Here is a 16,657-nt window from a genome sequence, read left to right on the forward strand (position 1 = left end):
TAATTCGCAAACGGAAGAAACACAAAATAACTGTCAACCTCCCTTGGTCTGGGGCTCCATGCAAGATCTCATCTCGTGGAGTTGCAATGATCAGGAGAACAGTGATGAAGCAGCCCACAACTACACGGGGGGAACTTGTCAATGATCTTTGGGCAGCTAGGGCCATAGTCACCATGGAAAGAGTTGGTAACACACTACGCCGTGAAGGACTGAGATCTTGCAGAGCCCCCTTGCTCAAGACAGCACATGTACAGGCCCGTCTGCAGTTTGCCAATGCACATCTGAATGACCCAGAGGAGAACTGGGTGAAAGTGTTGTGGTCAGATGAGACCAAAATCGAGCTCTTTGGCATCAACTCAACTCGCCGTGTTTGGAGGAGGAGGAATACTGCCTATGACACCAAGAACACGATCCCCACCGTCAAACATGGAGGGGACCTTTTATGCTTTGGGGGTGTTTTTCTACTAAGGGGACAGGATACCTTCACCGCATCGAAGGGACGACTTTATAAAATCATTTACTTTATATTAATTTATATACTGATTAACACCAAAATAAGTTTCTAAGTAGTTTACCAAGTACAAATAATAGTCACCCCCAGTAGCCTATACACCATACCCAATATGGCAAAGGGACCCAAAGAAGGGCCTTCTTGTTATCTACCATTCCATACCTCCTGGAAATGCATCAGATCTTGATAACCTTAGATTTTTTTTACATATGGGCAATGCCCTTAGTCCTTAAGGCTGTAGAGTCCTCTCCCCACAGCAGAAGAGAAGCGACATGTAAAACAATTGGTTACTTAGCAGACTATAGGCAGATTCTTGTGCTTGGGCTGGGCAGAGCTTCTGAAAGGCAAGGCAGCCTATTCTGGGTCTGTTTGGTTGTTCCCAATTATTGCAGACAGCTAATCGTTTTGCATGCTGATGCACAGGTTGACAGTTCAGTGCAGTTCCTTACACACCTCAATGCTCTTCCTACCATTCATACTGCTCTTTGCCAAGGAGGGGAAGAAATTGTGGGTGGTATTTAGCTAAGTTTTACTCAGGCACTATTTGCAATCCAAACATATGTTAAATGCTTTGACACTGAAGCACTAAGTGCCCAGAGACCCCTGAATGGAAGCTTCTGAACAGCCCCCTAAGCCAATGATGTATCTTTACCAAGCCCACAAAGGGAAAGTCCAAGCCAGGAAGAATTTCAAATCAAGTGGAGCTTGAAGTATACTTCAAGGATTTGAGGGAAATTATCAGAATTAGGCAGGCATTGCCAAAGATTCCTGAAGGGGAACCATCTGGTCAATCATAACAAAAATATGAGCAGCACGTTCTAGCCGCCTTGGGCTTTGATGCCATTAGGAGATAGAGGAGGAGAATGGGCAAAACCATGATATAATTATAGTCTTAGCCTCATTGTGGTTAAAGGTATAATGGGGGATAGGCTCCAGGATAATGTGCTCTCCACAAACATGATGTCCTCCGTTCATTTGCATTAACCTTAACAATGGTTACTGTCAATCTGGGTTTGCCTTGAAGAAGGATTTGAAAAACAGGGTTTGAAACTAGTTAGCAAACCCTGGTTGAGAGGGAAACTGGTTAGTGGCAACCTTGGTCTAAAAGGTGGTACTGACATACCTGTTAACCTGGTCAAGTCCACTGAGGGAGAGAAGAATGGCACTCTAGAGAGGTGGGAGCATAGGCTCTTGCAGCCTGTCACTGGTGTAATGGTTAGTGTGTTATACTAGAACAGGGGTTGGCAACTTAAGGCCCAAGGGCCACAAGTGGCCCACAGGGATCGTTTAACTGGCCCACAAACCACCCTCAAACTGAGCCGCCCGCTCAGTGAGTCCCCGCCCGCTGCGCTAAAACAGCACAGCATGGGGACTCGCTTCCGCAGCGCCAAAAATCTCATCTGAGCAGATGCTGAAAATCACTTCTGCGCAGACACCAAAAATCATGGGCACACAATCTGGCCCACGGAGGGATCTCCACTGGAATGAACCGGCCCAGGAGAGGTAAACCTTGCCAACCCCTGTACTAGAACCTGAGAGAGACCAGGGTTCAAATACTCACTCAGCCATGAAGCTCGCTGGGTGAACCTGGGGCCAGTCACTGCCTCTCTCAGACTAACCTACCTCACAGGATTCTTGTGGGGATTAGATGCGGGAGAAAAAGAAATATATATGCCACCTTGAGCTCATTGGAGAAAAAGTTAGGATATAAATGCAGTAAATATATAAAAGCAATGCAGGGCAGCTTGATGTCCTGTAGTTGTTGTTTGGACTCCAGCTACTATCAGCCACAGGCAGCCTGGCCAAAAGGTCACATCTAGAAGGCACCATACTGGCCGCCCCTGCCAAAAGGGACAGGTGTGCCAGCTTTCAACAACCTGGTGCTGCTTCAGATGTTGTTGGACTCCAACTCCCATCAGGCCCGAGCCAGTTGATGGGAGTTGGAGTCCAAGAACATCTGGAGGACACCATGTTTTGCTATGTTACACCTGCACCAGCAACCCAAGAAATGCACAATAAAACCACAGCTGCAAGTCTCTGCCTGCGCCATGGAAGGCGGACAAGGAGCGATTCATTCAAATGACAATCTGCCCTGCCCAAGATACACCTTATGGTTCTGTTTTCCCACACACACCCAACCTCGTGCACACACCTGGCTTGCTGCAGTGCTGTTTGTCTGGCCATTACTTCCAGTTAAGAAGTATGTTACATTTACTCAATGGAAATCAGTTACATGTGAAATGTCCAGGACTCGCCACAGAGACAGAGGTTCTTAAGACACCCGCTAGATTTATCACTGAGACACAAACAAGAGCAAACTTAGAGCACTTGAAATCTGAAGATCAACACTTTCTGGTTTTAATCAGCAGGGGGCAACATCACCACAGCCCATGTACAATGAGGGAACTAAAGGATTTCATGAAACAGGACTGGAAATGGTGGCTAACGGCCATGGGGGCATATCCACACACACAAAAGCCAAGTATGGATGCATGGAGGGATCTTTAAACAATGATTAACAAGAGCATGGGAATGTGTCAAAGTTTTGAATGCTGAACCTTTCCACTACTTAAGAAAGCCTTACTTACTTACTTACTTACTTACTTACTTACTTACTTACTTACTTACTTAGAGCACCACAACCCCAGAGTCGGTCATGACTGGACCTAATGGTCAGTGGTACCTTTACCTTTACCTTTACCTAAGAAAGCCACCTATTGGGGGTCAACAGCAGGGGAGGGTTTTCTCTTCACGTCCTTTGGGGATTCCTGAAATCACTGGGTCAGCTAGTGTTTGCGCGCGCTTGTCTGTGTATGCATATATAATATACAGTGGTACCCCGCAAGACGAACGCCTCGCAAGACGGAAAACCCGCTAGACGAAAGGGTTTTCCGTTTGCGAGTTGCTTCGCAAGACGATTTTCCCTATGGGCTTGCTTCGCAAGACGAAAGCCCATAGGGAAATCTCCGGGACAGCGGGGAAGCGCAGCGTGTCTTCCCCACTGTCCTCAGACCTCCTCCCGCCGCCCGCCATCGGAACGAAGCTCCGATGCCGGGGGGGGGGGCGGGAACGCGTTCTCCCGCCGCCCGCCATCAGAACGAAGCTCCGATGCCGGGCGGGGGGGCGGGGACGCGTTCTCCCGCCGCCCGCCATCAGAACGAAGCTCCGATGCCGGGCGGGGGGGCGGGGACGCGTTCTCCCGCCGCCCGCCATCGGAACGAAGCTCCGATGCCGGGCGGGGGGGCGGGGACGCGTTCTCCCGCCGCCCGCCATCGGAACGAAGCTCCGATGCCGGGCGGGGGGGGCGGGGACACCTCCTCCCGCCGCCCGCCATCGGAACGAAGCTCCGATGCCGGGCGGGGGGGCGGGGACGCGTTCTCCCGCCGCCCGCCATCGGAACGAAGCTCCGATGCCGGGCGGGGGGGCGGGGACTCCTCCTCCCGCCGCCCGCCATCGGAACGAAGCTCCGATGCCGGGCGGGGGGGCGGGGACGCGTTCTCCCGCCGCCCGCCATCGGAACGAAGCTCCGATGCCGGGCGGGAACGCGTTCTCCCGCCGCCCGCCATCGGAACGAAGCTCCGATGCCGGGCGGGGGGGCGGGGACGCGTTCTCCCGCCGCCCGCCATCGGAACGAAGCTCCGATGCCGGGCGGGGGGGCGGGAACGCGTTCTCCCGCCGCCCCCCATCGGAACGAAGCTCCGATGCCGGGCGGGGGGGCGGGAACGCGTTCTCCCGCCGCCCGCCATCGGAACGAAGCTCCGATGCCGGGCGGGGGGGCGGGGACACCTCCTCCCGCCGCCCGCCATCGGAACGAAGCTCCGATGCCGGGCGGGGGGGCGGGGACTCCTCCTCCCGCCGCCCGCCATTGGAACGAAGCTCCGATGCCGGGCGGGGGGGGCGGGGACACCTTCTCCCGCCGCCCGGCTTCGGATGGCTTTCCTGAAGACTTGGGGATGCCTCCTCCCGCCGCCCGCCATCGGAACGAAGCTCCGATGCCGGGCGGGGGGGCGGGAACGCGTTCTCCCTCCGCCCGCCATCGGAACGAAGCTCCGATGCCGGGTGGGGGGGCGGGAAGCCTTCTCCTGCCGCCCGCCATCGGAACGAAGCTCTGATGCCGGGCGGGGGGGGGGCGGGAACGCCTCCTCCCGCCGCCCGCCATCGGAACGAAGCTCCGATGCCGGGGGGGGGGGGGCGGGGACACCTTCTCCCGCCGCCCGGCTTCGGATGGCTTTCCTGAAGACTTAGGGTGGGAGGAGGGTTTTCCTTCCCACCGCCAACATTCAGAATGCTGTTCTGAATGTTGGCGGTGGGGAGGAAAAACCCTCCTCCCACGCAAGCCCCGGGAACAGAGGGAAAGCGCTGCGCGCCTTCCCCTCTGTTCCCGTACCTGTCCTGAAGGCTTGCGGTGGGGAGAAAAGCCCTTCTCCGCACCGCCAGCCTGGCAAGCGGTTTCCCTAGGAACGCATTAATTGATTTTCAATGCATTCCTATGGGAAACCGTGCTTCGCAAGACGAAAAACTCGCAAGAAGAATAAACTTGCGGAACGAATTAATTTCGTCTTGCGAGGCACCACTGTATAAAATCCAGTTGGAAAACCAAGGGGTCTATGAAATACCCTGCAAAGTCTGCCCAGCCACGTACATTGGACAAACAAACAGACGAATAAATGCACGTATCGCAGAACACAAGAATGCCGTCAAAAAAGAAGAAAAAACTTCCTCTCTCTTCCAACACATGAAAGAAACAGGACACGAAATTAATTTTGCAGATTCCAAATTGCTCTCTAACATGGAACATCACCACAAGAGAATAATCATGGAAGCCATCGAGATAGAGAAACACCCTCACAACATGAACAAGCGTGACGACACATCCCGCTTGCCAGACATCTGGAAATTAGCCCTCCCCACAAAAACTGACACCAGATCCAGAGGCACACAGAACGCCATCACCAATCAACCACACCAGACCCAAACCCAGACCCTCTCCACAGATAAATTACAGACACCATCCAGTAGCCAAACCATGGTGGCACCTCCGGATGCTGCACCCCCCTGCAATCCCTACACAGATCTGGCTGGCACAGGCCACAAAACCACAGCTCGCCCCTATACACGAAGCCAAGCCAGAGCACAACTAAATGTAGTACACCCATCTTCTCAGAAAAACTCTTCACAAAGTTCAAGAGGTCAAGACACTAAGGCTTTAGCAACTAATCCACACCTAATGACCCACCTAAGTGGTACTCAGGATATCACTCAAGAAATCACTCAAGATATCCCTCAAGCAATTAAGGAACAAAAGAAGAAAAGGCACACTAGCCTGGGAACTTCCTCTCTGCCCAGAACATTGGAGGCTATACACCATACCTCCTCTACAGTATTTATAGGAACTCAAACACTGAGATCCTGCTCTGTTCCAGTAACAAGAAGCCGAAAGCACCAGCCTGAAGATGACGAGTGAGACCTCGTCGAAACGTCGCCTAGACACCCCAACTTTTACACGGGAAGATACCCGAGGACACCAAAACCTGCATATATGTGTGTATATATATAAAAAGAGTGAGGAATTCTTACAAACCCTAACCACATCTCACAGCTAAAGTCTGTAGAAATAACTTGCTTTGAGTCATAGCCACCATCCTTTTTTCAAAATAGACAGAGGGAAGAATTCAATCAACCTTGCATGGTCTTTTTTTTTTTTTAAATTGAAAACAATTTATATGCCACTTGCTCAACAGAAGAGCTCTAAGCAGTTTATAAAGAACCCCTACTGGTAAACCCTATGCCTGCCATTATAAAGAAGTTCAAGAGAGCCGGACAAGAAAACCACTACTTTTCAATCAACCTAGCAAAGTTTTATTACATATGAAAAATCAACAGAACATGATTATAAGCCTCCAAGGACACATGGCAACTTGTGAATTGATACCTTTGTTTAAAAACTGAAATGACTTGAAAGTTAAATGTAATTAAATATAAATTTGGTGCTTCTGGAGAGGGGATTGTTGAACACTGATAATTGCTTCTTCTATAAATATGTGAAAACAATAAAATATTTGGTGAGGGGGGAGGGGAGTCCAAGGATGCTCAGACAAGAACTATATACATGTAATACAGTAACTTGGGGTGGGGGAATCACAGACCAGGAAATAAAAAAGGAAATGCATTAACTATCAGTTCAAACCCTTATTTTAAGCAATATAAGCATGTCAATTTACCATTAACAGGATTTTTAAAATGCTTAACTTTTGGCTGGATTGGTCTCTCCCCACACCCAGCCACTGAATTTCACAAGACTGAATTAGTCATAGAACCACGTTGAGATTTCAAATGTATATGTTATCTATGCAGCCCATTATTCTACAGTTTCGGTTACAAGTGTTTTGCAACTTCTGAGAAAGAACTGCAGGCCAGCAAGGGAAATGAGTAAGATGTGATGGAGGAAACTGACAAGGGAGAAAAATAAAGTCAACATAGTTTTACTTTCAAGCATCAGCCTCGCACATCTACTTTCGTTTACCCCATCCATACTCTTGCTTAATGGCGCATGTCTGTACTTGCAGCTTGACAAACCACCATACCAGCTCACCAATCGTGCATATGAGGATCAGAAGACCATGGCAAACCTCCTAACAAATGGCATTACTTTTTTATCATTTTGTTCTCTGTATAGTTATTTTTAAGCATGTCACACACCCAAATGCTAGCAGTTAAGCAGTGTATAAGTGCCTTAAATTAAACAGTTATTTTCATTTTTAAAAGGTGCTAATAGGTTTAATGAATAATATTAGAGCGTGTGGTACAGTGGTTGGTGTGTCAGGCTAGGGCCAGGGAGACCAGGGTTCAAATCCTCATTCGGCCATGAAACTCACTTGGACCAGTCACTGCCTCTTTCAGTCTAATCTACCTCACAGAATCGTTCTGGGGATTAAATGAGGAGGAAAACCTTGTATGCCACCTTGACCTCCTTGGAGAAAAAGGGGGGATACAGATGCAATAATAAATAAATGAAAGTAATAAATGCACAAGGCTCAAAAGTACTGAACCAGAGGGGATTCATATGCTGTGGTCCACCAGAATCCTGCACTTGAAGGTGAAGAGATTCCAGCATCTTGGACATACAATGGCCAAGGAGGTTCCCCACTCAAGGAAAGAGAATTTGCCAATGGAATTGTGCAACAGTGAAAGGGGGGGAAACAAAACAACCTCTCTGGTGGCAGGTGCTTTCCAAGGTGGTCCTGCATGTGTGTGAGGGACTCCATGGAACACGCCTACCCAGTGGCCACCTTCAATGTCAAGCCTGCCACCACCAAATATCCCACCTGGGATCACTGTTCACATCTTCTGGGGTGTTACTCATCTCAGCAATGCCAAAGTTGGGAAAAAGGCTGGGGTGCACTTGCCACTGCAAGCAAAGATACAGAAGCCTGGCCACACCAACAGCCATTTTATTTGCACACCAAACAAACACTCTACAGTTGAGCTACAGTCTCTCTGCAAAATCACTAGGAAAGTCCCGGTGTGCTCCATGGGATATGTTATATACAGAGCATTGCACAGCCCCATTGAATCACACAGATTAGCTATTCTGGTCCACATCCTGTTTTTCCTATAGTGGCTAATCAGATCAATACAAGATTCAGTTTACATTACAGTGCAACTATGTTACTCAGAGTCCATCAGGCTCACTCCCAAGTCTGCACAGAATTGCAGTCTTAAGTGGATATCAGTTAAGCAGGCTCTTACTCAAATATCTGAGGATTTCAAAAGATGCATTACATCAGGAATATTGCAAGGTGCCTTATAATGAGTCAAAGCATTGTACTGCAAATTTGCATTGCAAATTCTGCAGTTTAGGTGGTTGAACTAGAACACATGACCCATGGGGTACCTTCTAAAATTACAATTCTGTGATTCTGTGAAAGTGTTGGCCCACCTAGTTCACAACTAGAAGTAGCTCTCCAGGCTTTCCCAGTTCTACCTAGAAATGCTATGCATTGGACCCATTTCTTTCTACAAGAAAAGCAGATGTTCTACCACTGAATTAGGGCTCTTTGTTTACCACATTGTAGTCCTCATGGTTCTGAATAAAATGCAGAGTCAAACAGGAATGTAGGAAGCTGCCTTATACCGAGTCAGACCATTGGTCAGTCCAGCTCAATACTGCCTACACTGACTGGCAGCATCTCTCCAGCATTTCAGAGGCAAAGAGTATTCCCAGCTCTAGCTGGAGGCACCAGGGATGAACTCAGGACATTCTGCTTGTAGGGCAGAGGCTCTAGTGCTCAGCTACAGCCCTATCCTCTAAAACAGAGGTGAAGAACTTGAGTTTCTGCAGATGTTGTTGGACGCCATTATTCCTGCTGCCTGGGGCCAAAGGGAAAGAAAACAAGGGTCCTCCAGCCCAGCTCTCATAGTTTTAACCTCCAATTGGAATAGAGCTAATTTAAGCAAATGCTTTACCTCTCAGCACAGTGTGCTAAGCTGTACCTGTTAACATTGACTTCCTGCTGACATGACCTCAGGTCACTTGACATAAGGTGCAGCAGACTTCAGGCCACCCAAGAACGAAAAGCAAAACAAATACAGTGGTACCCCGGGTAAAGAACTTAATTTGTTCTGGAGGTCCGTACTTAACCTGAAACTGTTCTTAACCTGAAGCACCACTTTAGCTAATGGGGCCTCCTGCTGCTGCTGTGCTGCCGGAGCACGATTTCTGTTCTCATCCTGAAGCAAAGTTCTTAACCCAAGGTATTATTTCTGGGTTAGCGGAGTCTGTAACCTGAAGCGTATGTAACCTGAAGCGTATGTAACCCGAGGTACCACTGTACTTGATTGAATCTCAAGCCAAAGGTTCCTCCAGTCCAACCTCCTGCTCTCACAGTGGCCAACCAGATGCCCCAATTGGAAGCCTCAAAAAGTTGTAACTTTTCCTCACAGAGGAGTTGATCCAGCTCCTTAATCAGTTTAGCGGCCCATCCCCGGCTCTACAAAATCCTTTTTGAGGTGCTGCAACCAGAACAGTAAACAGTAGCCTTGTTTATACAACACAGAAAGCCAAATAATGGCTTCTAGGGGTGGAGAACAGTTTTCAGACGGAGGGTTGCATTCCTGCAATGCTGACAAAGTTAGAAGTAGCAAGCAACAAAGCACTGGGAGAGAAAAATTATGCTTGTAAACTTCAACACAGTGGCGTAGCATGGGGGTGCAGGGGGGGCCGGCCGCACCGGGCGCAACATCTGGGGTTAGGGCAAATCCACGGGTTAGGGGGCGCAAATCCACAGGTTAGGGGGCGCAAATCCATGGGTTAGGGGGCGCAAATTACTTGCCTTGCCCCGGGTGCTGACAACCCACGCTACGCCGCTGCTTCAACATTACTGTTAAGCAAACATCCCTAGAAAGTTGAAGTGGATTACAGTAAGGGTTGGAATGCCTCAGGTCTGGTGACCAGAAGCGGCCCTCTAGGCCTCTCTATCTGGCTCTCAGTACACTTCCAGGGCCACACCCCTTTCCCCAGGCCACACCCCTTCACATTAGGGGAAACAAGGGCGTGTCAGAAACAAACAACTGAGAAGCTGATGTGAAACTGAAGCAAAGAAATATTTGCACTCCAGTTTCTTGCAGTTTCTTCCCGAATTTTTCTGGGGGTTTTTCCAGGCCCTCACATTTCTCTGTATGTATAAAAATCTCCAAGCTTTGATTGGCTGGCAGGTGGGTGAGTCACATCCATGGCTTGGCCCACTTTTGCCTCTGGCCGAGCCCACCATTGGCATGAAGCCCCCAGAATGTTGTCCAGAAGGGAATGGGGCACTCACTCATCTTCAAAAAGTTTCCACACCCCTGATTTACAGAATGCCCAATAGCTTACATGTTTATTTCTTTTGTCCCTGTGTAATGAAGAGAACAAAGACAAGGTGAGCTTGGAGAAGGCAAATTAACCTGAAGCTTATGTTCAGCTGCAGTTTTCCAGTTTGAGGCACTCAAACATTATGCACTAGTCCTTACAACAGAAGGAAATGACCTGCTAAAAGGGACATTGCTCAACTGAGCCCTGAGCTAAAGAATGCGTAAGCATTTTTGTTCCTGACAGCTTCAGAGAAAACGGAACAAGAAACGGGAGGGGATGAAACAATATCGTAATGGGTGCAATTATAACACTGCCTAAGATGATGGCAAACCAGGCCATCCACACCTTCTGGTATGCTTAGCTCAACACATGCCACATCATGGAATGAAGCTCAGCTTACAAAGGGCAGGGCTTTCTCAGCCAGGGTTCAAACACTGTGGAATGTCCCCGACCCCCAGCACTGAAGCCTGGCCTCCAGCTCCCACCATCCCTGACCACTAGTTGTTCTGGCTGGGGCTGATAGGAGACCACAAGATATGCAAGGTACCACACTGGCTACCCCCAATTTTTATTATGTATGCGGATCCAGGGAAAAGCCACAGCTCAGTGGTGGGGCATTTTGCCTTGCATACAGAAGGTCCCAGGTTCAATCCCCACCATATCCATTCCCTGCTTGAAACCCTGGAGAGCTGCCATATACAATACTGAGCTATAAGGCAGCTTCCCAGATTCACTCAGCCCTTTCTCCAGAAGTACAAACTGCAAAGACTAGAATCTTCCTTTATTTTTAGGGGGATGCACCAGCTTTGCATGCAGAAAGTCCAACATGTGACCTACGCTCCAAATAGTCCTGGGAACTGTAGGTTGTTAAGACCTCTGGAAATTGCGACTCTGAGTGGTTAACTACAGTTCCCTTGATTCTTTCAGAGAAGCCATGTGCATTAAATGTAAAGCATGGATGTGACCTGGATTGAAGCATATTTTGGAACCCCTATGATTGTAGGCTTGTCTACACATTACACTGCATGATCTGGATGCAGGAGGCTCCAGGTTTAGGCCCTGGCATTGTCAGGAAAGAATCAGTTCTGAACCCTGGAGTGTTGCTGCTAGTTAAGTGTAAACAATGCTGAGCTAGATGGACCAACAGCCTGACTCAGTGTGCATAGGAAGCTGCTTTAAACTGAGTCCCATCATTGGATCCACCTAGTCCAATATTGTCTACACTCACTGACAGCAGCTCTCCAGCGTTTCAGTCAGGCAGCCTCTCCCAGCCCTAGAAAGAGATGCCATGAGTTGAACCTGCAACCATCTGCATGCAAAGCAGATGTTCTACCACTGAGCCCTTTCCCAGATAAGGCAGGTTCATATGATCCTGCGCTTTACCATCTTAAAAGTTTGGTGCTATTAGCTGCCATAAGATAAAATAATTGATATCCTGAACTTAGAGGACTTTCAAAGATCTGAACTTACAGTACAATAGCCCTCATTAATGGTGTTTGTGTATAAGTAACACCAAGGTGGGAAACCCCCAAGTTCCAATTCCATTTGGCTATGAAGCTCACTGAGTAACTGGTCACTGTCTTAGCCTAACCTCCTCAAAGGATTGTTGTGAGGATTTGGGGAGGGGCGTGTGACAGAGACTAAAATTCAAGTCCCCTACATTGCCAAGAATCTTGAAATGTGATCATTTGACCAGTCATAGAAGTTAGGATAAAGAGGATAAAATGAGGTGGGGAGTTGATAGAGGAAAAAATGAAGTACACTGTCTTGAGCTCCTAAGGGGAAGGACAGGACAGAAATGGTCTTTCATCATTATTTCTTAAAGCATAAGAATTTTCCTTATGAGCCAAACCTTTGGTCTAGCTCAGTACTATCTACATTGACTTTAAAAAATAATATAGTTTTTTTTAAAGCAACAGATAAACAAACACCTAACAGCAGCCACAGTACAACAAGCCATAAATGGGGGAAAGAGTCAAAGCAGTATGAAAGGCTAAATGACTACCTGAATAAAGTCTTTTCCTGAGAGCAGAAGGAGATTGATAGGAAGGGAATTCCATGGCTGGGCACAACCCCTGAAGTGGCCCATCCCTGCCACATGTGCCTTGGATACTAGAAGAATTGGCAGAAGGACTTTCTGGAAGATCTCAAAGGCAGGCTCATTGATAAGAAAGTGGTCCTTTGAGTAACCTGGTCTTTCTAGAACTTTCCAGGTTGTGACCAACACTTTGAGCTCTGCCCCAAGAGAGCCACACAAATTCTTGTAACTGTTCCCATTCAACACCTTTCTGCAGCATTCAGAGAAAGCTTCAAGTTTCCAAACACAGTTGAAAAGGCAGAGTTGCACAGAACATATTAGAGAAGTCCACATTAGATGTAACTAAGGCACATTATCACGGCCAGATCTAACACTTCTGCTATCCTATGGCGTTCCAGTCTACTGCCAAGATCTGGATATCCAGGCTCATTGATGGTTTCCGGAGAACACCCAGACTCCGAACAAGAGTCCTCTAGGGAAGCACAGCCCTAGCTAAGCCAGGATAACCCACATTCCCCAATTCTATTGACAACACATGGTTCTGAAGCGGCTCAAGCAATTGTTCATATCCTCAGGCTGCAAAACCAGAGACACGCACATAATAACTAGATGAGCAGGCAATGGACATGCACATGATAACCACAGCACCTAAGTCCATATGCATATCAGCAGCTACCTACAAAGTCTCAAACTAACCACACCTGTAACTTATGCATATTTGACTTGTGCACATTCAGGTTTAAGTGGGTGGCAAAAAAAATAATAAATTGAAAGAGGACAGAATTCTTGAAAAAATAACTTTGGTAATCCCACCCAACATTGAACCCAATGTGTTTTGATTATATACAATTTTGGTGCGATACCTGAAACATAACCTCCACATAAGTTGCAGGCTTACTGTAATGCTCATTATCATCCCAAATACTAAACACTAATAACCTTTAATTATATTGTTAACAAAAAGAATAGGTTGTATGCAACTTAGTCCTACTCATCATCAATCCATTGAACTTAACATATCCAAGTTACTCATTTGTTTCCAAGCCCAATTCAAGGTGTTCAAATTAGGGTTTATAGCCCTAAACCACTTAAGCCCCAAATATCTGAGCTTCTGGACCCTCTGAACTGCAGCAGGACAGCACCTTATCTGTGGCAGGTCCCTCCACACAGAGGTAGGTCTGACTTCCTTTGTTGTTGTTTAGTCGTTTAATCGTGTCCGACTCTTTGTGACCCCATGGACCAGAGCATGCTAGGCACTCCTGTCTTCCACTGCCTCCCGCAGTTTGGTCAAACTCATGCTGGTAGCTTCAAGAACATTGTCCAACCATCTCGTCCTCTGTTGTCCCCTTCTCCTTGTGCCCTCCATCTTTCCCAACATCAGGGTCTTTTCCAGGGAGTCTTCTCTTCTCATGATGTGGCCAAAGTATTGGCGCCTCAGCTTCAGGTTCTGTCCTTCCAGTGAGCACTCAGGGCTGATTTCCTTCAGAATGGATAGGTTTGATCTTCTTGCAGTCCATGAGACTCTCAAGAGTCTCCTCCAGCACCATAATTCAAAAGCATCAATTCTTCGATGATCAGCCTTCTTTATGGTCTCGCTCTCACATCCATACATCACTACTGGGAAAACGATAGCTTTTACTGGCCTTTGTTGGCAAGGTGATGTCTCTGCTTTTTAAGATGCTGTCTAGGTTTATCATCGCTTTTCTCCCAAGAAGCAGCTATACAGCTCTGAGGTGATCCAGGGACAGTCTACATATATACTGGCCTATTCCTACCTCTTAATGGTCACTGCTCCTGCTCAGGCCACACAGAAAAAGCATTCTGATTCATGAAACTCATTCCAACTGTACTGATAAAACATAATAGAATTCTACAGGATGTGGTATTAGTGTGTAAAAACAGTCCAGTTCCAATTATCCTCAGGCATGCACCTTCAGATGGTGGAGATGTCAGGCACCATTCTGGCACCCAGGCATCTTCGCTTGGTCACAAGTGGTTGATAGCCAGGTGCAAATGCACAGGCACCTGGCTAATTTTGAACACCAATGGGTAGAGATGGTCCTTGTGATCCTGAGCCATTTAAGACTTTATAGGTCAAAACCAGCATTTTGAATTGTGCCCAGAAACTACTTTGCAGTCACTGCAGGTGGGCCAGGATTGGTGCAATATGTTCTTCCCCACTGAACTCTGCACCAGGTGAAGTTTCCAAACTGTCTTCAGAGGCAGTACAATGTACTCCATGTACAATGGATTGCAGTAGTCTAACCTAGAGGTTCCCAGAGCATAGGTGACAGAGAATAGGCTATTCCTGTCCAGATGGGGCACAGCTGCGCCATCAGCCAAAACTGATGGAAGGCCCTCTGCCACTGAGGCCACTTGAGCCTCAAGCAAAGTCAAAGGTCCAGAAGGACCCCTAACCTACATACCTGCTCCTTCAGAAGGAGTATAATCCCATCAGGAACAGGCAACCTCCTATCCATCCAGACTTAGGGAACCACCCACCAACAGTGCTTTATCTGGATTGAGCTTCAGTTTGTTGGCACATCCACTGCCACACCTACAGATGTAAAGGAAAAGTAGAGTTGTGTCATCAGCATATTGCTGACAGAACTCCTGATGACCCCATTTAGCAGTTTCATGTAGATGTTGATCAGCATAAGCGGGGGAAATCAAACCCTGAGGTACCCCACATTGAAGGCTCCATGTGGCTGAAAAGCTCTTCTCAAGCATTACCCCTTGAAAACAACCATCCAAGTAGTACTGGAATTACCACAAAGCAGAACCACCCAACCCACAACTCAAGACAGTTTCTCTAGAAGAACCCATGGCCAATGGTATCGAAAGCCGCTAAGGTAAAGAATTGGCAGGGATGCATTTCCCATGTCTCTCTTCTGCCAGGGGATATCATACAGGGTGGCCAAAGCAGTTTCTGCATCAAAACCCAGCCAAACCCCCAACTGAAATGAATCCATAAAAACCACCCCATTAAGTCCTTCTCTGAGATGACCTACTGGAAATCAATGACACCAAGTCAGTCATAACCATCAATTTCCATGGGCCTGCACTGAGTAACATTAACTCTGGCTACAACCCAATAAAAACAGGTTCTAGCCATCTAAGTCCTACAATACCCACTGGAGGGCAGTGACCCCAGAGTCAGCCACACGGATCAATTTCAAGAGGTCTTCTCTTGGGTATTACAGTATTATTATTACTATTGTTGGTTATTTCCGATCCATTACGCACCGATTTCAACGGTTTCCTCTCGAGTAAGCCTCAACACTGCCTACAAACCAATAACGTTAAGGATGGGCTTCATCCAACGAAGTCCTACTCAAGAGTAGAACCCACTGAGGTCACTGCCCACTATCTTTCAAAGGGTCTCCTGCCGAGTAAGAGCAAACAGTGGTCGCAGCCCTAGCAAGGTGGAAGAAGTTGCCTCGCCGGCTTCAACCCTCGGCACACCGTGACCCGCCCGATTCGCTCCTCTCCTTTTCTCTCCTCCCCCTCCTTTCCCCCAACCCTCCTGCCCCTCTCCAGCGGGCCTACTTTGAGAGTGAGGTGGTGAACTCGGGCCCGCGCGGGGTCTCCCAGGAGCAGAGCCGCCAGCAGGATCAGCGCCGCCTTAGGCGAAGGAACCAAGCAGGAACCGCCACCGCCTCTCCTGCTCCTGCACAACGCCATGTTTATTCCAGCATCAACACCGGGCATCCTCGCAGGCCCCTCCTACTTCCGGGGTCAGGGGGCGACGTGGAGGAGGAAGAGGGACAGACCGGAAACTACGCTACAGCCCCCGGGTTCATAGAGAGATAGCTCTAGACTAGAGAGACGTTTACTAGGGACGAAAGCGACGAGCCTTGGAAGCCGCGGGGTTTTTTCCTCACCTAAGGGATGGGCGGGGCAATCAAAACCCCATACAGTATATGGAATTATTTCCTCCCAGAAGCTTAAATTGGCATAGGTGGTTCTCCCCCTCCCCTCCATCTTATCCTCACAACAATCCTGTGAGGTAGTTTAGGCTGAGAGAGGCAGTGACTGGCCCCAAAGTCAGACCCGGCGAGCTTCAAGGCAGCAATCCCTTATTGCTGATTTTATTTCATTTTTATTTGTGAATGCTTTAAATAGTTGCTTTGAACTATTTTTTTAGCGATCGTTTGATTCTAATTGTAAAACGCTCTGAGGTGTTATTACAGTCAAGCGCTATTTAACTCTTTAAAACAAACAAATAAAAGATAATCAAACACAAGATTTTTTAGGT

At 48.0% G+C, this 16,657-nt stretch overlaps 1 protein-coding gene across 2 annotated transcripts in view; it reads right to left on the reverse strand.

Moving 5' to 3' along the window:
- GPR107 (G protein-coupled receptor 107) overlaps positions 1–16,147 on the reverse strand; it is a 52,061-nt gene extending 35,914 nt beyond the window's left edge. The window contains exon 1 of one of the 2 annotated variants that reach the window (XR_013391367.1): positions 15,949–16,133. Coding sequence is in view for 1 of the 2 variants with exons in the window: in XM_028714228.2 (XP_028570061.1) it covers positions 15,949–16,110 (162 nt within the window). In the remaining variant the exon portion in view is untranslated. Of the gene's footprint in view, positions 1–15,948 lie in introns of both variants that reach the window. The other variant, XM_028714228.2, reaches the window with a different exon arrangement.
- Positions 16,148–16,657: the final 510 nt, after the last annotated feature.

This window comes from Podarcis muralis, chromosome Z (assembly GCF_964188315.1).
Source record: "Podarcis muralis chromosome Z, rPodMur119.hap1.1, whole genome shotgun sequence".
Lineage (NCBI taxonomy): Eukaryota > Metazoa > Chordata > Lepidosauria > Squamata > Lacertidae > Podarcis > Podarcis muralis.